Here is a 25,549-nt window from a genome sequence, read left to right as displayed (position 1 = left end):
CTTACCAGGCTTCTTAGAGCCAAGGGCAGGTTTCTTTTTTAACTTTTTATTTTGTGCTATGGTATATCTGATTAACAATGTTGTGACAGTTTTAGGTGAACAGTGAAGGCACTCAGCCATGCATATACATGTATCCATTCTCCCCCAAATCCCAGTCCTGTCCAGACTGCATCATAACATTAAGCAGAGTTCCCCGTGCTCTATACAGTAGGGCCTTGTTGGTAATCCATTTAAAATACAGCAGTGTGTACTGGCAACATTAAGTTCATTCTCTAAGTCTATATCTTTCTGTTTTGTAAGTTGACTTGTATCATTTCTTTTTAGATTCCATAAATAAGGGGTGTCATCCAATATTGCTCCTTCTCTGCTGCCCTGCTTCACTCAGTTTGAAATCTCTAGGTCCTTCCATGTTGCTGCAGATGGCATTATTTCCTTCTTTTTAATGGTTGAATAATATTCCATTGTATAAGTGAGGTTTCTTCACATGCAAATTTAGATGTGTTTGCCACTGTAGACAAGCATAGGACTAATATTAATAACAAGAGAAAAAAAGAACAAAAAGACTAAGGTGTTAGGTTCTTCCTGAATGCTAACTCCGTTTGTGACAGTAGCAAAATGGAATCTATTTCTCCAGGTACCCAGCAAGAGAACTGAGTTGATTTGGGCAATTTGATGATATACCTGTATCTTCTAACTACATTCTGTGTTATTGTTGTCACAGTAATTGTTAATCAGTCACCTGTTCCAAATGAATTTTAACAATATTCTCTCCAATGAATAACGTAGAATGAAATAGAAAACCAAATTTTTTCCCCCCCTTCCATCAGATTCTAATTCTCATGAACAGCCTGCCTTTCTAATCTGTCACTATATATCCACAGCCAGCTTGTTCCATGGCAGGCCCTGGGTGGCTACCCTGGGCCCCAGGTTTGAAGTGGAGGATCTGTAATGAGATGCTATTCATTATTTCTGCTCTTAGAACACTGTCGATATTCAGTTTCAGAGCTAAGTGGTTTGTTTATGAAGTCGCTTAGTTAATAGAGGGTGGAACTCAGTTTTGAATTAAGATCTTCTAAGCCCATGACCCATGTTCTGGCTTACTGTTCCATCATTACACTGCCTTTTCCGGCTAAGCACATTGTGCCTCCTTTCCGCATCTTCCCGAGCACTGATGGATCATCAAACAGTGAAGGTCATACCTGCAAGGAGTCTGGTCTGTGTTGTCATCTCACCTTCTTCTTCTTTGGGCAAACAAAGAGTCACCGATCACCACGGAAGAGGACAGGAACCACTTTCTCCAGCCATTCCCTGCCACCTTCGGGTGTTGCTTAGAGTCTGAAGTCACACATACACACACAACTACATCATCCTAGATAAGCTGTAGGATAATATTATGGAAGGAATGAGAATCAGGCAGAATAATAAGATAATAATAGTGAATGTACCTACTTTACATGGTGGTTTAGTTACTAAGTTGTATCTGACTCTTGCGACCCCATGGACTGTAGCCCTCAGGCTCCTCTGTCCATGGAATTTTCCAGGCAAGAATAACTGGAGTGGGCTGCCATTTCCTTCTCCAGGGAATCTTCCTGACCCAGGGATCGAACCCAGGTCTCTTTCACTGCAGGCAGATTCATTACCAACTGAGCTAATTTACTTTATAATTCATGGGAAAAATGGAAAGGTCAAGAGAGAGAAGAGATGCAAAAAGAGGTACACTTGAGGGAGGAGGTCCCAGACAGGAGGGTGACTCATGACCAGCTCCCACTCCCAGGTATTTACCTTCAGTGAAAATTTATTTTCATACAAAAGCTTGTACATCCATGCTCCATTCATGATTATCCCAAACTGAAAGTAACTGAAATGTCCTTCCATGGGTGAATGGATAAACAAACCAATGTACCCACACAGTGGAATTCTACTCAGCAATAAATAGGAATGACCTTCAGATACAAGCAGCAGCATGAATGAATCTCAGGGGCATTATGAGAAGTGAAAAGCCCGTCTCAATAGGTTACATGCTGTGTGATTTCGTTCGTAGGACAGACATTCTGGAAAAGACAAAACTGTGGGGACAGAGGACAGAGCAGCGCTCGCCAGAGGTTAAAGGTGGAGGGAGAACAACTCTAGACAAAGAACATACAGGAGTTCTTGGAGGTGATGGACTTGTTCTGTGTCCTGTCCTGCTGCTGGTTACAAGATTCTGTACATGGTCAGGGCTTCCCTGGTGGCTCAGTAGTAAGGATCCACCTAACAGTAAAGGAGACATGGGTTTGATCCCTGGTCTGGGAAGATTCCACATGCCTCAGAGCAACTAAGCCCGTATGCCACAACTCCTGAGCCTATGCTGTAGAGCTTGGGAGCTGCAACCACTGAGCCCTCGTGTCTCAACTACTGAAGCCCGAGCACCCTAGAGCTCATGCACCTCAACAGGAGAAGCCACCACAACGAGAAGCCCATTGTGCAACTAGAGAGTAGCCTCCACTCACTTCAACTAGAGAAAAGCCCGAGCAGCAACAAAGGCTCAGCACAGCTAAAAATAAATAAATTTTTAAAAAGATTCAATGCGTGATTAAAATTCATTGAATGAATGGGGAGTTATTGTTTAATAGGTACAGCGTCTCAGTTGAGGAAAATGAAAGATTTCTGGAGATGGGTGGTGGTGATGGTGCACAACAGTATGAATGTATTTAATGCCACAGACCCGTACATTTAGAAATATTTAAAATGGTAAATTTTATTGTTAGAACAGAGGGACAGCTCTAAGAAGATTAAATGAGTGCCAGATACATTTTTTCCTATGAATAAATAAAAGTAGTGCAAATTCTTGTACTAAAAGCAAAAGATTCTCAGATTGGATCCCAAAGCAAAACCAAACTATCAATAATGGATTAAAAGACAGATCAATAACAAAAAAGAGTCCATTTTATGTACACGTGTGGGCTCAGGCGCTTCAGTCATGTCCGACTCTTTGTGACCCTGTGAGCTGTAGCCCTCCAGGCTCCTCTGTCCGTGGGATCTCCCAGGCAAGAATACTGGAGTGGGTTGCCATTTCCTTCTTCAGGGGATCTTCCCGACCCAAGGATCAAACCCTTGTCTCCTACATTGCAGACGGATTCTTTACCGGCTAAGCCACCTGGGAAGCCCTCATTTTATGTACGGTGATGGTGGTGTTAGTCTCTCAGTTGTGTCTGACTCTTAGCAACTCCACAGACTGTATATTGATAAAATGAACGAATAACTAGAATAACAAAATTCGTAGAACTGTACGTCAAAATAAAGGAAGTCAATGATAAAACAGTCCTGTGAAAACAGAGGGTACTGATTCTAATAACAGTGATGATGGGATGGGACTTGGGTAGGTAACGTGCTCCCCACCAAATTCTGCCGTTCTGCCACCTCCTCTTCATTAGCACATCACCAAATGCCACCCTTGCTGCCTAAACCTTCCCACCTTTTCTCCTGGGTGCCTCAGACGGCTGAGCTGAGCTGCATCTGGGCATTGATTCTTTTTGTGATTCAAATGTTAAAGCAGGAGTGCTGGGATGAATATTTATGCATGGGATTGTCAAGCTTTGCAGACAAAAGCCCCCAGATTCTGTATCTCACGTGGATGGACTCTGCAAACAGGACGTTACAATATCCATCTCTGCAAGGTCACAGTGCTGGTTTGTCCTAATTTGCATATGCTGATGGGACTCTGACTGAAGGAGAAAAGCCATCTTTCAGGGTTCCCAGCTACCCCTGAAGGGACTTATTGCCACCTCCTCCTTTGATTTGCCTGCTGTCATTCCCAGGATCTAATGCTAAGGAACCTCATTGGACTGTGTCTAGTGGTCAGCACAAAAGCCTGTAGAAGGGTTTGTGTTTTCTGTTTTCCTGGCATCATGGCCTCAAAACTTCCCTGTGAGGACCTGTTTCCTCTCTCACTGTGGGAACAGAGCTGGACGAGGAGTGTCTTACAGTGGCTGTTCAGTCGCTCAGTCGCATCTAACACTTTGCAACTCCATGAACTGCAGCATGCCAGGCTTCCCTGTCCTTCACTCTCTCTCCAACTTGGCTCAAACTCATGTCCATTGAGTCGGTGATGCCATCCAACCATCTTATCCTCTGTCACCCCTTTCTCCTCCTACCCTCAATCTTTCCCAACATCAGGGTCTTTCCCAATGAGTTGGCTTTTCGCATCAGGTGGCCAGAGTAAGTAATGGAGCTTCAGCTTCACCATCGGCCCTTCCAGTGAATAATCAGGGTTGATTTCCTTTAGGATTGACTGGTTTGATCTCCTTGCTATCCAAGGGACTCTCAGGAGTCTAGCACCACAATTCAAAAGCATCAATTCTTCAGCACTCAGCCTTCTTTATGGTCCAACTCTCACATCCATAGATAGCTACTGGAAAAACCATAGCTTTAACTATACAGATCTTTGTTGGCAAAGTGGTGTCTCTGCTTTTTACTACACTGTCTAGGTTTGTCATAGCCTTACTTCCAAGGAGCAAGTGTCTTATAGTGGAGGGTTCTTCTAATGGGAAGGGACATTCATGCCCCACCTCCACCCTTCCAAACCCAACCCACTCCTCCAGCTTAAATCCAGCCTCCTTCAAGAGCCATCCAGGAAGCCAGGTTGCGGCACTGGTGTACACCCTGTGGTCCTGATTTTATCTAGCTGTGCACGTGGTATCTTTCACAGTCTTGGGTGGTAGGGAATTATCTACAATGTTCCTGCTCTCCTTGTTTTCCCTGGCACCCAGACCCTCATCCCAGTGCATCTCCTTCTCGGCTCCTGTCACTCTCCTTTATCCCTGCATGCCTCAGGGCTCTTTCCAGCACAAAAACCCAGTGTTGACACTCAGCCAGAATTCTCTGGTTGCTTCTGATAATGATGATGATAACAGTTATAATAGCTAATCTAGTGTGTTTAACTTGTGCCAGGCACTATGCCAACATGTTGCCCAGATTAATCTGTTGAATGGTAAGAAGCCTAATGAGGTAGGTAGCATTATTAGCCCCACTGTACAAATATGGAAACTGGGGCACAGAGAAGTTAAGTAAGTTGCTCCAAGTCACACAGCTATCAAGAGACAGAGCTGGAGTTTGAACACAGGCAGTTTAACTCCAGGGGTTCTACTGTTTCTTTTCCCTTAGAGCATGGACTTTGTGCAGAATTCACTTCCCATTGGGACCCAGGCACCGCCTCCCTCTTCAGCCCCAATGCCTTCCGTTTACCACAGCCATATCTATTAGCCTCCAGTAATGACAAATGAGAGGTAACTCAGCAGTGGCCACAGGACTGGAAAAGGTCCGTTTTCATTCCAATCCCAAAGAAAGGCAATGCCAAAGAATGCTCAAACTACCACACAATTGCACTCATCTCACACAATAGCAAATTAATGCTCAAAATTCTCCAAGCCAGGCTTCAGCAATACATGAACCGTGAACTTCCAGATGTTCCAGCTGGTTTTAGAAAAGGCAGAGGAACCACACATCAAATTGCCAACATCCACTGGATCATAGAAAAAGCAAGAGAGTTCCAGAAAAACATCTATTTCTGCTTTATTGACTATGCCAAAGCCTTTGACTGTGTGGATCACAATAAACTGTGGAAAATTCTGAAAGAGATGGGAATACCAGACCACCTGACCTACCTCTTGAGAAACCTATATGCAGGTCAGGAAGCAACAGTTAGAACTGGACATGGAACAACAGAGTGGTTCCAAATAGGAAAAGGAGTACATCAAGGCTGATTATTATCACCCTACTTATTTAACTTATATGCAGAGTACATCATGAGAAACACTGGGCTGGAAGAAGCACAAGCTGGAATCAAGATTGCCGGGAGAAATATCAATAAGCTCAGATATGCAGATGACACCACCCTTATGGCAGAAAGTGAAGAGGAACTAAAGAACCTCTTGATGAAAGTGAAAGAGGAGAGTGAAAAGATTGGCTTAAAGCTCAACATTCAGAAAACAAAGACCATGGCATGTGGTCCAATCACTTCATGGGAAGTAGATGGAGAAACAGTGGAAGCAGTGTCAGACTTTATCTTTGGGAGCTCCAAAATCACTGCAGATGGTGATTGCAGCCATGAAATTAAAAGATACTTACTCCTTGGAAGGAAAGTTATGACCAACCTGGATAACATATTACAAAACAGAGACATTACTTTGCCAACAAAGGTCCATCTAGTCAAGGCTATGGTTTTTCCAGTAGTCATGTATGGATGTGAGAGTTGGACTGTGAAGAAAGCTGAGCGCCGAAGAATTGATGCTTTTGAACTGTGGTGTTGGAGAAGACTCTTGAGAGTCCCTTGGACTGCAAGGAGATCCAACCAATCCATCCTAAAGGAGATCAGTCCTGGGTGTTCATTGGAAGGACTGATGTTGAAGCTGAAACTCCAATACTTTGGCCACCTCATGGGAAGAGTTGACTTATTGGAAAAGACTCTGAGAGGGATTGGGGGCAGAAGAAGGGGACGACAGAGGATGAGATGGATGGATGGCATCACCGACTCGATGGACCTGAGTTTGAGTGAACTCTGGGAGTTAGTGATGGACAAGGAGGCCTGGCGTGCTGCAATTCATGGGGTTGCAAAGAGTCGGACACGACTGAGTGACTGAACTGAATGACAAATGCCCAGCCTCTCTCAAGGCCCTGTGTCTAAATCCGACTGCTGTCTGTCTAGAAACCCTTCGGCTCCTCTTGCCCTGCTAGAAGACTCTCCCTTCATCTCTTAGCCCCGGGCCTTCAGCCTTTGTAGGCCTGTTCAGGACCGCGCCCTTTGCTCTGGGCTCCTCTGTCACTGGCACATGATTCCGTGATGCCCCGCACGTGGCTCCTGGCCCACCAGCCACACCAGGCTTGTCTCCTTGTCTGGCCTTGGTGTTTGCTGTTCCCTGGACTTGCTGCACTTTCCCCTGATCTTCACATGCCGAGTTCCTCCTCTCATCCAGGGCTTTGTTCAGATGCCACCTTCTCAGACAGGCCTTCTCAGGCCAGCTGGGCTAAACTCGTTTTCCTGCCAGTCAGTCACCCTGTGTCTTGTATCCAAGCTGCGTCAATGTCTTCCCAGAACCTGGTTTTCACTACTTGAGATCACCTGTGGGCTCGTGATCTATGGCGGCACAGCAGTCTACCCTAGCACTTGGTGGCTTAAGCAAGAGCCATTTCATTGTATTTCTCCAACTTGTGGGTCAGATATGCGGGCAAGGTTGCCTGGTGCCCCGACTGGAGTGTTTGGAAGATTGTGTTCAGCCAAGCCTGGAGACAGAAGTGCCTACACATCACACCTCTGGCATGGAGCCCATGGGGCTGTTGACTTCATACAGAGGCCCAGGTGGAAACCACAAGGCCTCTTATGACCAAGCCTCAGAAGTCCCAGAGTGTTCTTTCTGCACATTCTGTTGGTCAAGCAAGTCACAAGCCCAGATCAGAATTAAGTTCATAGCGTGTAGGCCTCATCTCTTATACAAGGACTGGAAAAGAATCTGTGGCTGTGTATTGGTCAACTATGCATTATAGTTTATTTTATTTTTGGCTGTACTGGGTCTACATTGCTTCATGCAGGCTTTCTCAAGTTGCAGTGAGCAGGTGCTACTCACCTTGCGGTGGTGTCTCTTGTTGCAGAGCACTGGCTGTAGGGCATTTGGGCTTCAGTAGTTACAGAGCAAGGGCCTAGCTGCCCTGGGGCATGTGAGATCTTCTAAGACAGGAGTCAAACCTGTGTCCCCTGCATTGGCAGGCAGATTCTTAACCACTGGGCCACCAGCACAGTCCCCAGTCCACTACAAAAAAAAAGTTTATTATCTGTCCCCTTTGTTTACAGTATGAACTCCTTGAAGGCAGGTTCTTCCTCTCCTGTCACATTGCATCCCCAGCACCCAGAATATGGTTATAGATACTGTAAATACCTGCTGAATGTCTATAAGAATGAAATAATGAATGAATGAAAAGGTAAAGGGATGAAAAACTGAATGAATGTTTACATCCCCCTCTGGTATGTAAACTTCCTGAAAACAAGAGTCTGATGTTTTCATCTTTGCATCCTCATAAATACAGGCTGTACACTATTAGATGCTCAGAATATATATTTATCAAATAAATGGAGGCATTTAAACTGTTATCATTAAAAGAGTTACGAGAGTTATTCTCAGCACATATATAGGTGTTGAGTATTAGTAGCTGCTATGAACAAATTAATAATGCCATATACATAGTAAAATCAGTTTATGTATTTAATAAACAAGCAAAATGGACCAGATCTCCACTCCCTTGTTATTGTTCAGTCGCTCAGTCATGCCCAACTCTTTGCGACCCCAGGGACTGCAACACACCAGGCTTCCTTCACCTTCACTATCTCCTGGAGTTTGCTCAAACTCATGTCTATTGAGTTGATGACGCCACTTCCTTGACATCTTGCCTTTTCCCTTTCTCTCTGAAGGCTGCAGAAGGGCCTGTCTAATGGAAGGCATTAGCCAGTACCACTCCAGGGCCCCCAAGTCCCCTCATCTCTGGGTTGGGGTGGAGCCTTGTCCTTGCCTCCACACCTTTCCCCTCCCTGATAGCCAAGACTCACTCACTTTGAGGTCATTAATGTGGGGGCTGAGATGGTCATCTGAGCCTCTCAGATGGCTGAATTCTGATTCCCAGCAGCTCTCCAGGAAGATCAAGTGAGATTACAGGTCTCTTAACATTCTGCCCTTGGGTGAGAGCCTGGTTACAGTTATGGCTGGATGCCCTGGGTTGAACCCTAAGAGGGAGTTGGCATCTGATATGCCAGGAAGGGAAGGGTGCCCTCGCCAGGTGGCCCCACATACACATGCATAGAGTTCCTTGCCGGTGAGCAAAGGTAGGACCTGGCGGCTGGTGTTTGAGCTGCGGTCAGAGGACTCAGCTCAAGGGTCAAGCCCTATAAGCTGGTCCTCCTATTTCACTCTGTAGCCTGGAACAACTCCTTGGTTTCTTCAGAGCCTCAGTTTTCTCATCTGTGAAATGAGACTGATCCCCAAAATTTCTTCATTTCTGTGTTTTTGTTCTCCTCTCTATGTTTTTATGGGGCTCCCCTGATGATTCAGCAAATAAAGAATCTACCTGCAATGCAGGAGACACAGGAGACCCGAGTTCGATCCCTGGGTCAAGAAGATCCCCTGGTGGAGGAAATGGCAACCCACTCCAGTATTCTTGCCAGGAGAATTCCATGGACTAAGAGCCAGGCGGGCTACAGTTCATAGGATCACAAAGAGTTGGATACAACTGAGCAACTAAGCACATGTTTTTATAATATAGAGAAACATTCCAAGTTCAAGAAAGCTCTGTAATAGCCAAAGGTGACTAATAAGGAATAACTATATAAAATTCATGCTGGTCTCCTTGGTGTATTGGGGTCTTTAATTTAAAAAAAAAAAATTTTCTCAGAGTCCTCCCTGTTCCATGGATTTTAAGACCCCTGGTGCTGGACAGTACTAAGTTTTACTCCTTCCCCAAACCCCAAGGAGCACTGACTGCCGTTCGGGTAAAACAAGTGCCATAGAACACCTCACAGCTTGGAGTAAGTTTTATTATTGGGCATTTATTGGAAACATCAAGGTGGTATTTGGAAGATCCTTCCTTTTCCTTCTTCCTTGCTAAAAATAAAGTTCTCCATGGCCATTAATTTTAGTGAAATTCAAGTTCCAGTGACAGTGTTTTAAAAATGTAGGTTTTATTTAAACTTCACCAATCTGGGACAAGAATTTTTCAGAGGAAAAGGCTGGCTTACTTCTTCTGCTCTGGCTGATTCTGGGGTGATACACTCACCCGTTTGGTCCCCAGACTGGCCAAATTTAAGGAACAAATTAGGAAACAGGAGTTTTCCATCTTAGGGGACATAATCTAACATGGGACAGTTTTAGGTATGAGAACTTCACCCTCGTGGAAGCAGTTAATAGTTTTGAGAATTTGCCATGTGCCAGATACTGTGTTAAGTGATCCTAGATATTATCATAATAGTAATTAAAAACAATACTTCCAGGAAAATGGGGCTCCATGAAGTTAAAGAACTAGCCCATGTTCATACAGTTGGTCAAAGAACTGGAATTGAAATCCAAATTGTCTGCCTTCGAGACCAATGCTTTCCATAGGCCTGTGCCTCCCATGCTTCTTGTGTTGGCTATTTCTGACTATTTTCTTACAGAAGATGCTGTAACCACAGTCTTGCTGTGTTGTTATGTAATCCTTTAGTTCTTTAATAGTTTTAAACTGTTTTCAGAGATTTTTATCTCGCCGGTGTCTTGTCTTTCCATGATCTTAACGGTGCCTTTCAAAGAGTTCTTCATTTTAACAAAGCCCAACTTACTTGCTTTTGATGGTGGATTATACTTTTGGTGTCAGATCTAAGAAATCTTTGTCTAACTCAAGATGACAAAGCCTTTCTCTTATATTTTCTCCTGGACATATTATAGTTTTAGGACTTGTATTTAGGTACATTGATCCACTTAGTCTTAATTTCCATATATCTTGTGAGATGTGGAATGAAGTTCTTTTTTTTACATATAGAGTTCCAATACCACTGGTTAAAGACTGTTGTATCTTTACTGAATCGCCTTTGTACCATATGTGATGATCTGTTGAGGGCACTCTGTTCTCATGATCTCTTTACTCTCTCTGTGTTAATGTCCCACTGTCATGATGACTACAGCTTTGTAAGTCTCAAAGTCAGGTAGTATGAGTCCTTCAACTTTGTCCCCCTTTTTCAAAATCATCTTGGATATTCCAGTTTCTCCATTGTTTCTTTAGTTTTTAAGTATTCAAAGATATAAAACAGCATCTAGAGGTCTAAAGATAATTTAGAAATCAAAGTTAATAAAGAGTAGCACAGAAAATTTCCATAATCTAGCTTTATCAGGACATGAGGCCTTCTGGATATCACATTCCATTTGATTTGGTTAATCAAAAATTGTCATATCTATAGAGAGCAGATTTGTGGTTCCCAAGGGGAAAGGCTTGGTGGGGAAGGGAAGAATTAAGTGTTTGGGATTAGCAAATGAAAACTGTTATATGTACAATAATAGAAAAATAAGTCCCTACTGTATAGCACAGGGTACTACATTCAATATCCTGTGATAAACCATAGTGAAAATGAGATATATAGATATATATATAGATATACATATAGATATATAATGAATGGGCTTCCCAAGTTGTACTGGTGGTAAAGAACCTGCCTGCCAGTGCAGGAGACATGAGACATAGGTTTGATCCCTGAGTTGGTAAGAACCCCTGGATTAGGACATGGCAACCCACTCCAGTATTCTTGCCTGGAGAATCCCATGGACAGAAGATCCTGGTGGGCTATAGTCCATAGGGTTGCAAACAGTCGGACACAACTGAAGTGACTTAGCGTGCATATATAACTGAATCACCTTGTTGCAAAGCAGAAGTTAACACAACACTGTAAATCAACTCTACTTCAATAAAAATACTTTTAATTTGAAAATAATTATTATATCTATCTTACATTGACAACTGATTTTCAAAAAACTAGAATGTAAAAATTTATACCAACATTGTACTGGACACGATTTCAACTTTCATTGATGTTTCAGAAAATACCTTAGACCCTAGAGTATCTCAGTCATTGTAAGCATCAGTTCTCACTGTCCTAACAAAATGGGAAATTACTGATTAAAGAGAGCACATTTGGTTATATTGCTGCCTGCCATGGTATCTATGAATACTCTACTTTTGACTGTGGGACACTGTCTTTCAAATATCTGAAGTGTTACAACTGGCAGTTCTATGCATAGCATTCTGTCTCTTCCAATAAAGCATATTCGTATTTACTTTAAACTTGTTATCTGCTGGGAACCATGAGAAGTACTATTAATTAAGCCAGTTGATTTCTGATAATGTTAGCCATCACTGCCGTGGTATGACATTGAGCAGATAACTTGTCCTCCTTGGGCCTCTGTCTTCATTTGTAAAATTAAAGGTTTAGACTAGTTAACCTTGAGTGGTTCATACAACTCTAAAATTCTTTGACTCTTTTGTAGTATCTTTATTTTCTTAAAAATCACAACCCCTTAAAAGTAATTAAACAAAAACTCTTAATGGCAAAAAGCATTGTGGTAAGTCAGAAAGTAGTGATCTTTTGATGCATCTCAGATTACCTAACCCCACTGCATGACCTTACTTCTAACTACGGCCAACTCTAAGCAATGAAGATGGCATTTATGGTTACTGGTGCTGTGATATTTAGTGGCCCATGAAATCCCCATATTCTGAGAAGCTGTAAGTGTCTCACGTCAAGGGAAGGATAAAGGAGAATGGTTGTAAGCCCAGACAGCTCCAGAACTTCAGAGTACTCCTAAGTTAGACTTTCAAAGGTACCTTCAAAGATTTTTAAGATATCTTCACTTAGAAATGGCAACCCACTCCAGTATTCTTGTCTGGAAAATTTCATGGACAGAGGAGCCTGGCAGGCTACAGTCCATGGGTCGCAAAGAGTTGGACATGACTCAGTGACTTTCACTGCACTTCACTTAATATTGAAACCAAGTGGACTTTAAATATCTACATTGGCTTTCCTATACCAGGGCATAGCATATATGACTGTGAACTCCAGTCATACTCTAGCTGATCATTGCTGTCCTAATAGAATGAGAAACTTGGAGAGTATGAAATTTACTAGAGAATGTAGAATGTAGATATGAATTTAAACTGATATAAGAAGTCTTTATTGAGCACTTACTGTGTACAAGATTCTGTGTCATGTACTTCCAATGCATTGTATCATTTAATACACACAACAATCTTGAAAAGTAGACATTACTGTCTTTTTATTATATATGAGGAAATGATGCACAGAGAGCTCCTGTTATTTGCCTTGGTGGCTCAGATGGTAAAGAATCTGCCTGCAATGCAGGAGACCTGGATTCAATCCCTGGGTCAGGAGGATCACCTGGAGAAGGAACTAGCAACCCACTCCAGTATTTTTGCCTAGGAAACCCCATGGACAGAGAAGGCTGGCAGGCTATAGTCCATGAGATCGCAAAGAGTTGGACACAACTGAGCAACTAACACACACTCAGAGCCAGTCTTCAATCCATATGTGTCTCAATCTAGAGCTTCCTGACTACCTCAGAGACCAGCTCTCAGAACTTGGCCAGCTTATTTAGAAAGTAAATGAATTTGTAGTATTAATTACAAGGATCTAGACCAAGAACACCAAGTACCGATGACTCACTCTTGGGTAAACTTGATGGAAGAAAGAGCTCATAGAAAGTGTCCTGAAAAATTGCTCTGAGTTACATGAATGAGGTGAAGGACATGAATTGGCCCAGGGAGAAAGGTGAGATCATGCTGAGGGAACAGACTCTCTGAGGCCATGAAGATACAAATGCATGAATTGTGCTTTCAGGAAGCAATATGCAGACTGCTCACTGCAGGGCAATAGCCAGAAACAAAGCTGATGTCATAGGGGTGAAAATTCAAGAGATTTCCCTTTATTATGCTATGCCCTGGCAATCCACTCTCAGTTCTTAAACACAAGAGGGAACATAATTAAAATTGCATTTGCTTTTACAATTTCTCCTACAACTCATGTAGGATACATATGGGCTTTTAAAGCATCAAGGAAAGTAAAGACAGAATTTCTTAGCAAAACATATTTGCTACCCAACAAGTGATTTTCAGGAGTGTGATGTAGCTTGCCTTACATCTTAGAGCCTTAATAGTCCAATGATGGGACCTGGAAGCAGATTTCACACAATTTTCAGAAATAAAGGCAACCAGCCCACTGCAGTTAAGCTAATAGCTCATTCCCATCATCCCTGGTTTTGTGCAGTGTACATACACGGGGCAGACGAGAGTGACAGATTCAAGTCAGGGGTGGGCAGTTAGAAAGCTCTCAACAATATGGATTAAATTGAGTTGAATTGAAGTTCACTTTCAGATAGCAATTGCTACTCCTGAGCAAGGGCTAATATGTTTGGTGAACTCTCATTGGTCCCTTCCATGATAAATCCACAAATGTTAACTGAATATCTCTCCACATTTTCTGAAGCATTCATCTTCTCTGTCTCTCTTTAACTCTCTTTTTAGTTCCAGAGACCTAATGACTTCTCACCCCCTTTCCGCTTTGGCACTGTGCCCAACGGCAGCACAGAGAGAAATATTCGCAATAACTATGCAGAAATGCATGCCTACATGGGGAAGTTCAACCAGAGAGGTGTCGATGATGCACTGCTCTCCCTGAAAACAGGGTAAGAACTGCTTCCAAGCTCAGAATCTTTGCTGTGTTGCTCACATTTCTTAAACATCCATGTAATAAGATGGACCGTCTTTGTTTGCCACACCAAGTTCAAGCAAAGAAGACTGCATTTGCATTTTGTGGGTCTCCAGGTTAAATTGATGGTATAATTCAGACCAGTGTATGGATATTCCACTGGTATGATTCACTTATATATATTTTCAACAATTTCTATTTTACTTGCATGAATGTAACAGTGAAATAAGAATGTAATAGATATAAAAGTCAAAGAGGAGAGTCAAGGCTAAAGTTCATGTGTTACACACAAAATAAAGACCTGCTGACCTGAAAGTGAAATTGATTTTGGTGTCTTATGGACAAGGGAGAAAGAAACAATGAAAAGGGTGAAAGCTTTTAGATAACAAACGGTAAGAATATGTTAATTGATCTCCAATTCCAACAAAATTGGCACTCTTTGATCCAGCTCTATAATCTAGGGTGGATTGTTCATTCAAAAGAACTCACAAACTGCAAATATGTTGGCTTACATAATCTCAGCCATGGCGGTTCCTTCCCTCAGAAGCCACAGCTGTGGAATAAGACAGACAGTTGAGCATGAGAGTTGTTGGAGTTAAGGTCTCATAGCTGATTTCCTGTGTTGTAGGATGACTGACAGCCCTTAGACCTTCTGGTGGCTTCTGTTCGGAATGAGCCTCCCAGAGGCGTGTTTACTTAAATACTGTTAGACTCTGTCTTATTGTTATAAAGCCACAGCAGACTTCAGAAGGTGGGATTTGAATTTGGGGGACAGATGACTCTGGGTTGTCTGGCCCCTGGTGCAATCACAGTTCTCAAGCCCTTCAGAGCTTTGACTTTCTGATAGACACACTTCTAAAGGATACTCACGGACCTTTGGAAAAAATGTGTTCTGCATTTTGTCATGCCAGAAAGGGCTTCTTTTTTCTTAAGGAGGGGTAAAGCTAACTGAACTGCACTTGAACAGTGCAGGTCATGATGCCTGGCTTTCTTTCTTGCAGACCTCTCTATTACCTATATGAATATATCTGAATTTCTTCTCCATTTATTGTGTTTAAATATTGACCTGTACCTTCCTGAACTTGCCCCTAGCCTTTCCCCACTCCCTGCCTACTTCTCCTTGCAAAGCACTGTACATACAAAGAGATTCTCATATGTTTGGGAACATGAGACATCTGAATTCTCCTGTATGTTGCATTGGCTGTGGTTTCACACATTCGCTGTTGACCTGAGCCTATAATGTCACCACCTCCAGCAACTCTCTCCTCTCCTTGTGCTGCAAAACAAAATACTAAAACCTTTCTGACCGCCAAAATAGCATTGCCCATCCAGTGCTCCTCGTCCACCTACGCTTATCCCCACTCTGGACTGTAATGAACTGAGAAATGAAAAATGTTATGTAAGTCTAACCCATGCTATTTGTTGCTATCATTGTGATGGTTCCTTTTCATTATTTCTGTTATTATTTTTATTGATTCCTTTTTACTCCTTCTCCTTTTCAGACACAGCTTATGAGTTGGCTCCGGGCCCAACTAGCATTCTCATCATTCCCAACAGGAGGGAAAAAACTCCTCCTTTCAATCTGAAATCACAAAGAACCACCTGGGAGTTAGGCTTTAGCTTCTGGCTGAGTTCCACCTTGAGCTCTGCTTTGAACCAATTCTCCCCATAGTCTGCTGGAGTCCTACTTCCTCCTCTTAATGGCCCCATAGGTAGTTTTGGACTCGAGTTCCTCCACTGGACTTGGTTTGTTTGCTCCTTTCTTGCACAGGAAACTGGATGCCTTCATCTACGATGCAGCCGTGCTGAACTACATGGCCGGTAGAGATGAGGGCTGCAAGCTGGTGACCATTGGCAGTGGGAAGGTCTTTGCCTCCACTGGTTATGGCATTGCCATCCAAAAAGACTCTGGATGGAAGCGCCAGGTGGACCTTGCTATCCTGCAGCTCTTCGGAGATGGTGAGTTAAAGAAAGGGAAAGTGTCTACTTGGCCTCTTCCTACAACCAGTCCAAAACATCAACTCTTCTTCCTTCCCCATCCCTCTAACCTCTGCATTTCCAGTAAAGCATTTCATAGTATGCTAGGACATTGGGTAGTATATGATAGCTTTCTAAAGCTTCGTAATGAGGTTGTTGTTATTGTTCAGTGGCTTAGTCATGTCCGACTCGTTGCAGTTCCATGGACTGCAGCGCACCAGGCTTCCTTCTCCTTCACTATCTCCCAGAGTTTTGCTCAAACTCATGTCCATTGAGTCGGTGATGGATGCCATCCAACCATCTCATCCTCTGTTGTCCCCTTCTCCTCCTGCCTTCAATCTGTCCCAGCATCAGGGTCTTTTCTAATGAGTCAGTTATTCACATCTGGTGGCCAAAGTATTGAAGCTTCAGCATCAGTCCTTCCAATGATTATTCAGGGTTGATATCCTATAGGATTAACTGGTTTGATCTCCTTGCAGTCCAAGGGACTCTTAAGAGTCTTCTCCAACACCGTAATTCAGAAACATCAATTCTTTGGCACTCAGCCTTCTTTAGGGTCCAGCTCTCACATCCATACATGACTACTGGAAAAAACCGTAGCTTTGACTATACAGACCCCTTGCTCTGGTCCCAGAGAAACGGCAAAGAAATCCATTCATGGCTATTTGCTCATCCTTCCCTCTGCTATTTTGCCTCTCCCAGTGGAAGAGATAGGAAGCAGGGCCAAGTCCTCAGAGACAGACACTGGAAGGTACTCACTCGCCAGAGTGATTCCTTGAAGAGACAACTTGCTTTGAGAAAACCTAATCTCTTTTTTTTATTTTGCTCACACCTTCCACATCCCACTTCACTTTATTGTCTAAAGGACCTCCTTCTCCTGTTAGTCTCACAGAAGCTAATCCTATTACAACGAGCAGCCTGACTGTACTTGGCCCCACAGGCCATCAACCCAGCAGTTCCCCCAGTTCTGTCTGCAGAATCTTTGCTGGTAAGGAGAAGACAACATAGCTGGATTGGCAGACTCCAGGTGAGGTCAGTTGTTCAGTTAGGAAAATCATCCAAGTTTGATCCAAGAAATGAGCAAAAAGTGATTTGATGAACATTGGAAAGAGGATGGGGTTCTAGGTGGAGGGTTCCAAGCCTTTTTAGTGTAAGAGCTTCTGTCACAGTAATGTAGCTGTCACTTCAAGGCAATAACAGGGCCTCTGTCCACAAGAAAGAGCAGCAGTAGAGACAATTTGCAAAAGTTACCGGAGCTTCATGGGCTTTCCGGGGGCTCAGACGGTAAAGAATCTGCCTGAAACATGGTAGACCCAGGTTCAATCCCTGGGTTGGGAAGATCTCCTGAAGAAGGGAAAGGTAACCCACTCCATTATTCTTGCCTGGAGAATTCCATGAACGTAGGAACTTGATGAGCTACAGTCCACGGGGTCGCAAAGAGTTGGACACGACTGAGTGACTAACACACACACACACACACACACACACACCAGAGCTCCAGTCAGACTATGCAAACAGATTTCACGTTTTAAGCCAAACTGGCAATTTTCTTCATGAGATTTTCAGATTTTTGCTTCTCTAGAGTCAGATGCATTCTCAGGCTCATGGTTTCTTTTATTTTCCTCTTGCCTATGATTTCTACATTTCTAGTTCCTAGTATCCACTGAAGTGGATCAAGGTTGTTGTAACCTGGCATGACTTGAATTAATCAAAACTTCTCTAAGCAGCATTAAAAGGAGGCAGGTCCGAATTTGGTGGTCTCATTTTATTCCAGCTTCCTCCCTTTTCCTGTGAATATTTATGTTTCCAACAAGAGATCAGGAAGTCTGAGGGCCTCTAGGGAATCACTCAATCTCCCCACCGCTTTGTCTCTGTCTCTCCTCCCCCAACTCGATCTGCTCTGCACATTTTTGAGAGCAATTTTCTGAGTCGCTTCTTCCATTATGTTGTTCCTCGCTGTCTACAAAAAAAAAAAAACCCGTGCAAAGTGCTTAGTCTGATACTCAGGTGCTCAGCAATGTTTCATCAACCTTTTGTATTCAGCTTTTTTTTAACCAACTGTTATTGTTTTTGAATTGTTCTGCCAGCCTTTCCCAAATATGACTTGTGTTTTTCTCCTTCCTCCCCTTGATCATGCTATCTCTGATGCCTGGAGCCCCTTTTTGTACAATATCAATTAAAATTCACTCATTCACCATGCCCACCTCAAAATCCTACCTTCCTCGTGAAAACCCACTGGCCACCGCATCTACAAAATTACCCTGACTAATTCGGGAAGCTTTTGTTACATACAGCTTGTCATACTGATTGTTTATATACCCATTTACACTGGGTAGCTAGGGCTTACCTGACTCAGACCGTAAAGAATCTTGCTGCTATGTAGGACACCCAGGTTCTGCCTCTGGGTCGGGAAGATCCCCTGAAGGAGGGTATGGCTGCCCACTCCAGTATTCTTACTTGGAGAATTCCATGGACAGAGGAGCTACAGTCCATGGGGTCTCAAAGAGTCTGACACAACTAAGCAACTAAAACTTTCACACATTCATACAGGGCACAGAGGTAATATCTTCTATCTTTGTATCATCTCTGGTACCCACATTGTGTTTTCATTGACCACTTGTTGAATAACGTGATAAGTTTAACAGTATTAATAAAATTACTAACTTTCTCTCTTGGTTTTCTTTATGTCTCTTCCCCTCTCTCTCATGTTTTCCTTTCTTTTCCCAACACCCCTCTCTCTCCCTCTCTTCTCTCCTTCCTGCCCGGCCCCCAGGGGAGATGGAGGAGCTGGAAGCTCTGTGGCTCACAGGCATCTGCCACAATGAGAAGAACGAGGTCATGAGTAGCCAGCTGGACATCGACAACATGGCGGGTGTCTTCTACATGCTGGGGGCAGCCATGGCTCTCAGCCTCATCACCTTCATCTGTGAACACCTTTTCTATTGGCAGTTCCGGCACTGCTTTATGGGTGTCTGTTCTGGCAAGCCTGGCATGGTCTTCTCCATCAGCAGAGTAAGTGGTTTGATTTAGGTGCCTGGAACTTGGGAAAGGAAGTTTAGCCTAGTGCCATGCAAAGCAGAGAGTCCAGAGGGGCACTAACTCCAGCCTGAGGCTGTGAAAGCAAGAAGCCACATCATGTACATTTCCCCAGGGGGTAGGATGACATCATTTCAAGTGGCTCAGAGAACAGGTGAAGCTGTTTTTCCTTTAAGAAATAGCTTTCTGTGTGGGGTTTGGGCATTTGGTTCTTAAAAAGAACTGGCAGATCTATCAAAATGAAACATTTGGCCTTTCCCCAGGTGCCTTTCATCACTATCAGTTAATTCTGCATAGGCTGGATTAATCATTTAATCCTTTTAAAAAATCACATTTCTGTATAAATCATGACATGTATCTCTCTTATTCTGACATGCAAATGTATATTGGTCGTTTCACCATCCCGCTTTATATTTTAACCATGTATGCATTTGGAGCATTCAGGAGGAGCTTAACAGAACTTTCAAAAATAAGTCCTGACCTGTTAAGAAATTTACATTCCAGAAACTTCCTTAATTGGAGCAAGAGTACCACTCAAGTCCTTCTTTATTTAGTTCTCTTCTACATGACTAGTCCAAAGTGAGATTTGGAGCACAGTGTTGAATATGAATAAAGGGTCACAGGGAAGAGTTTTTTTTTTTCTTTACTTAAAAAAGCAGACTTTTTGATTTTGTTAATAAAGTTATGAGATTCATTCACGAGAAGTGAACTCAGATGTCCTCTTAGAATAGAGGTCTAGGCTTCAGATGTAACCAACTTTGTCTCTAATGGGGTTATGTAAGAAAATGGAGTACTCATTAAATTGTCCCATCTTTTGATCATTTTCCTATAGTATTTTAGTTCTAGAGAAAAATGTCCTCTCTGGCTGTGAGCTGCTTCAGGCCATTCAGTTACCTGGAAACAGGAGGCTGGGACTTGTGGTCCCTAAGCCACCTTTTTGTACCTCGTGGCGCTTCCCAAGACCCCAGACAGGGGGCTGGCCACAGCACAGGAAGCGTGTAGTAGAAATCCTATTTGTCGCCCCTCGACATAATCAATGGCTCTGAAGAGGACAAGTGCATTTTCTCCTGGCCGTAATCAAGAAGGGTCAGAAAGGAGAAGAAAGCAGGGGAACTCTCTGTTTTTTTTTAATGGGAGTATAATTGCTTTACAGTGTTGTGTTAGTTTCTGCTGTACAATGAAGTGAATCAGCTGTATGTACATATATATCCCCTCCCTCTTGAACCTCCCTCCCATCCCCACCCCTATCTCACTCCTCTCGGTCATCACAGAGCACTGAGCTGAGCTCCTATGCTATACAGAAGCTTCCTACTAGCTACTTTACACATGGTAGTGTACATATCTTCTCTTCTGCGCTCAGTTATGTCTGACTCTTAGCAGCCCTATGGACTATAGCTCGCCAGGCTCCTCGTCCATGGGATTTTTCAGGCAAGCATACTGGAGTGGGTTGCTATTTCCTACTCGAGGAATCTTTCCGACCTAGGGATTGAAGCCGCATCTCTTGCATCTCCTGTATTGGCAGGCAGATTCTTTACCAGTGTGCCACCTGGGAAGCCCCTATTGTGTGTGTTTGTACATATATATTAATCTCCCAATTTTCTTGTAGATCTCTTATCTTGTGGCTGCCTCCAGGGCAGGGATGCTCATCTCATGCAAACCATCCTTCTTTCCCATCTAGCTGCCACTCTACCTTTGAATCTTCTCTCCTCTCATCCTCCTCCCTCAATAGGGACAGCCCCTTTCCAAATGAATTCCCCTTGTTTTAAAGACACTATTCAAACAACCTCTTCTGCAAAGACCTTCCCTTGCCAGGTGGAAAAGTTCCAAACATGTCCACCTTTCAAGGCAGGGAACTAGAGATTGGCAGGAGGTTGGCCTGACTTTAGACTTGAGCCCAAGCCTCTCCTTCTCCCAGACGGTGCTTTTTAGGGCTCTACACAAGAAGCTGCACACAGGGAATTCTCAATCAATACTAATGTTAAGATACTAGTTATTTATGATCACAGTGAGTGAGAAACTTGAAGGAAAAAAACAGGACCTAAAGAGAATAAAGGAGAGCATTCGACAAGGGGATTCTTTTTAAATTCATTTTATTGAAGTATAGTTGATTTCCAATATAAAATTTCACTGTACAGCAAAGTGATTCAATTATACATGTATATACATTCTTTTTCATATCTGTTTTACATTATGGCTATTTACAAGATATTTCATTTACAGGATATTGAATATGGTTCTGTGCTATACAGTAGGACTTTGTTGTTTATCCATGTTATATATACTAGTTTGCCTCTACCAACCCCAAACTCCCACCCCACCCCTCCTCGACTACTCCTCTCCAGCAAGGGGATTCATGATTGCTATTTAGTCCTTAATATCTGTCCCAGGTCCTCCCTCCCACGGTGTAAGGCACAGCAGCAGAAATATCCTTCTTTGACCTCAAAGCTGCCTAATTGTCCTGTTGAATTTGGTTCATGCTTGGCTCAGGGAGAGAATTGCTCAGCTGTGATCTGATGATCAAAATCCTAAAAGCTGCTCAAAATTTGTCAGAGCTGGTAAAGAGTGGCAATTGTGAGCGCCTGGGCTCCCCAGTCTTTACTGCCAGCCAGGGGTGACCAGCCAGGGCAGAACAGCCCCAACATCTGTAAAGCATTGCTGTTGATTTCCAGAAGGCTGACAGTGTTGTTTGCTATCAGTTGATATCATGGCCTCATTTCTGTGAGGCAAAAACCTAGTGTAGAAAGAAAAATCAGTACAAATCAGTTGCGGAGTGAGGCATGAATCTCCTGAATGTCTTGTGATTCCAGACCATTTGCTTAGATCACTTGGTGTATGCAGTGAGGCCCCTTTTGGAGAGCCAAGCCTATCTAATCAGACCCCCAGCTCATGTTGCATTCTAAGTTGCTTCAGTCATGTCCGACTCTTTGTGACTCTATGAATAGTAGCCTGCCAGGCTCCTCTGTCCATGGGATTCTCCAGGCAGGAATAATGGAGAAGGTTGCCATTTCCTTCTCCAGGGGATCTTCCTGACCCAGGGATGGAACCCTTGTCTCTTGCATCTCCTGCAGTGGGAGGTAGGGTCTTTACCACTAGCCCCACGGGGAAAGCCCTAGGGTTCATGATGAGACTTGCTAAATGCTGGTGAATAAGGCAAGCAAATGGCAACCCACTACAGTGGGTTCTTGCCTGGAAAATCCCATGAACAGAGGATCCTGGCAGGCTACAGTCCATGGGGTCCCAAAGAGTCAAACACGACTGAAGGACTGAGCACAGCACAGCACAAGGCAGGCAAGCTTCTAGACACAGGTTTCTATGAGTCTATAAGACCATCTGTTTCATGTTTTCCTGGACTTATCTCAACCATTTACGCAGTTAGCAGGGGTAGGGATCCACTTGAGGGTCCCTTCCAGCCTCACGAGAGACCTAACCCGTCTCATCCTCTCTGCAGGGTATCTACAGCTGCATCCATGGCGTGGCCATTGAGGAGCGCCAATCCGTGATGAACTCCCCCACCGCCACCATGAACAACACGCACTCCAATATCCTGCGTCTGCTGCGCACGGCCAAGAACATGGCCAACCTGTCGGGTGTGAATGGCTCACCGCAGAGCGCCCTGGACTTCATCCGCCGCGAGTCGTCTGTCTATGACATCTCCGAGCACCGCCGCAGCTTCACGCACTCCGACTGCAAGTCCTACAACAACCCGCCCTGCGAGGAGAACCTGTTCAGTGACTACATCAGTGAGGTGGAAAGGACTTTCGGGAACCTGCAGCTCAAGGACAGCAACGTGTACCAGGACCACTACCACCACCACCACCGGCCCCACAGCATCGGCAGCGCCAGCTCCATAGATGGGCTCTACGACTGTGACAACCCGCCCTTCACCACGCAGCCCCGGGCCCTGGGCAAGAAGCCCCTGGACATTGGCCTCCCCTCGTCCAAGCACAGCCAGCTCGGTGACCTGTACGGCAAGTTCTCTTTCAAGAGTGACCGCTATGGCGGCCACGACGACCTGATCCGCTCCGACGTGTCGGACATCTCCACCCACACGGTCACCTACGGCAACATCGAGGGCAATGCGGCCAAGAGACGGAAGCAGCAGTACAAGGACAGCCTGAAGAAGCGTCCAGCCTCGGCCAAGTCCCGCCGCGAGTTCGACGAGATAGAGCTGGCCTACCGCCGCCGGCCGCCCCGCTCCCCAGACCACAAGCGCTACTTTCGGGACAAGGACGGGCTACGGGACTTCTACCTGGACCAGTTCCGTGCCAAGGAGACCTCGCCGCACTGGGAGCACGTGGACCTGACTGACCTCTATAAGGAGCGCGGCGAGGATTTCAAGCGCGACTCGGTGGGTGGCGGAGGGCCCTGTACCAACCGAGCTCATCACCTTAAGCACGGCACGGGCGACAAGCACGGCGGGGGGGTCGTCGGTGGGGTCCCGGCCCCCTGGGAGAAGAACCTGACCAACGTGGACTGGGAGGAGCGCCCTGGGGGCAACTTCTGCCGCAGCTGCCCATCCAAGCTGCACAACTACTCGACGACGACGGCAGCAACGGCAGTGGTGGCTGGCCAGAACTCAGGCAGGCCGGCCTGCATCCGCTGCGAGGCGTGCAAGAAGGCCGGCAACCTGTATGACATCAGCGAGGACAACTCGCTGCAGGAGTTGGATCAGCCGGCCGCCCCGGTGGCGGCCGTGACGTCCGCCTCGTCTAAGTACCCGCAGAGCCCCACCAACTCCAAGGCGCAGAAGAAGCCCCGGAACAAGCTGCGGCGCCAACACTCCTACGACACGTTCGTGGACCTGCAGAAAGAAGAGGCCGCCCTGGCCCCGCGCAGCGTGAGCCTCAAGGACAAGGGCCGCTTCCTGGACGGCAGCCCCTACGCGCACATGTTCGAGATGCCGGCGGGCGAGAGCGCTTTCAGTGGCAGCAACGACGGCAAGGCGGCGGCGCCGGCCGCAGGACATCACCACCATGGCAATCCCGGCGGCGGCGGTGGCTACATGCTCAGCAAGTCACTCTACCCCGACCGGGTCACGCAGAACCCTTTCATCCCCACTTTCGGGGACGACCAGTGCTTGCTCCACGGCAGCAAATCCTACTTCTTCAGGCAGCCCACGGTGGCTGGTGCGCCGAAGGCCAGGCCGGACTTCCGGGCCCTTGTGAGCAACAAGCCGGTGGTCTCGGCCCTGCATGGGGCTGTGCCGGGCCGCTTCCAGAAAGACATCTGTATAGGGAACCAGTCCAACCCCTGTGTGCCTAACAACAAAAACCCCAGGGCTTTCAATGGCTCCAGCAATGGGCATGTGTATGAGAAACTGTCTAGTATTGAGTCTGATGTCTGAGTGAGGGAAGAGAGAGGCCAAAGGTGCGTCCGGGAGGGTCTGGCTGTGGGCGTGTGGCACGCATGTCACAGAGGGCGAACGGGGGGTAAGGGGGTGAACTTGGTTCCCATTTGCTCCTTTCTTGTCGTTTTCATTTATTTTTGGGATCCTGGAGTTCTGATTCCTTCTGAGGGTGAGCCTGGTGACCAGCACCATCTCTGCTCCCTTTCCAGCACCCTCTTCCTACTTCCTCCTCCTTCTGTCTGTCCATCCTGTCCCCTTTCCCAGTTCCCGCGAGAGGATACGGTAGGCTGCCGTTCCCAGTTCCGGAGAGTGGATACGTGGGCTGGCTCGTTCCGCTGGAGCTGAGAAGGCAGTGGCCGCAGGGCATCTTGCTCCTGGTGTGGAAGGACTCTTTGCCACCCGGTTGGAGTGAAGCCAAGGAGAAGCAGGAGGAGGCCACGGAGAAAGCAGGATACCTCTTGCTGAACTGATCTGTATGTGTAGGTGAGGAAGCAAAAGCATTCCCATAAGATCTATTAGCATACTGCCTGTGAATGAAAAAAGGCTTTTGCTAAATTCTTGTTGCTTAGATGGCATGTGTTTGGGGATCAGGCACCAAGCAGAGGGTGGGAAGCCTTGTGTGTTTATATATAAGCCAAAAAATAGTTTTCTCCAATTCCGTGGGACTTACTGATGGTGAACTGGAGTGAAGTCATTGACAGATGATGAAAGAATATTAGAGCAGTGTTTTGTGGTACATTAGAGGCAAAGAAGGAGGGACTGCCTGTGCATGTGTGTCTATATACACTTGCACACCTATTGTCTATACACACCTGTTGTCAGGGGCCTATTTGTGTAGAAGGCAACCTTGACCCCATAAAGCTGTTTCTTCAGTATCCCTAAGCAACAGGCTTTTTTTGGCTTGTGTACAAACAAAGATGGTCCTATGT

General features: G+C 45.1%; 1 protein-coding gene across 1 annotated transcript in view; it reads left to right on the top strand.

Annotated features, from left to right (window-relative positions):
- The window catches only part of GRIN2B (glutamate ionotropic receptor NMDA type subunit 2B), a 343,677-nt gene extending 319,060 nt beyond the window's left edge, over positions 1 to 24,617 (top strand). The window contains exons 9-12 of the mRNA XM_014476463.2: positions 14,077 to 14,237; positions 16,032 to 16,219; positions 19,011 to 19,249; positions 22,722 to 24,617. Coding sequence (XP_014331949.2) covers positions 14,077 to 14,237; positions 16,032 to 16,219; positions 19,011 to 19,249; positions 22,722 to 24,617 — 2,484 coding nt within the window. The remainder of the gene's footprint in view (positions 1 to 14,076; positions 14,238 to 16,031; positions 16,220 to 19,010; positions 19,250 to 22,721) is intronic.
- The last annotated feature ends 932 nt before the right edge of the window (positions 24,618 to 25,549 follow it).

Source organism: Bos mutus, chromosome 5 (assembly GCF_027580195.1).
Source record: "Bos mutus isolate GX-2022 chromosome 5, NWIPB_WYAK_1.1, whole genome shotgun sequence".
NCBI lineage: Eukaryota > Metazoa > Chordata > Mammalia > Artiodactyla > Bovidae > Bos > Bos mutus.
Note: the sequence above shows the minus strand (reverse complement) of the source record. Positions and strands in the feature narration are given on the sequence as shown.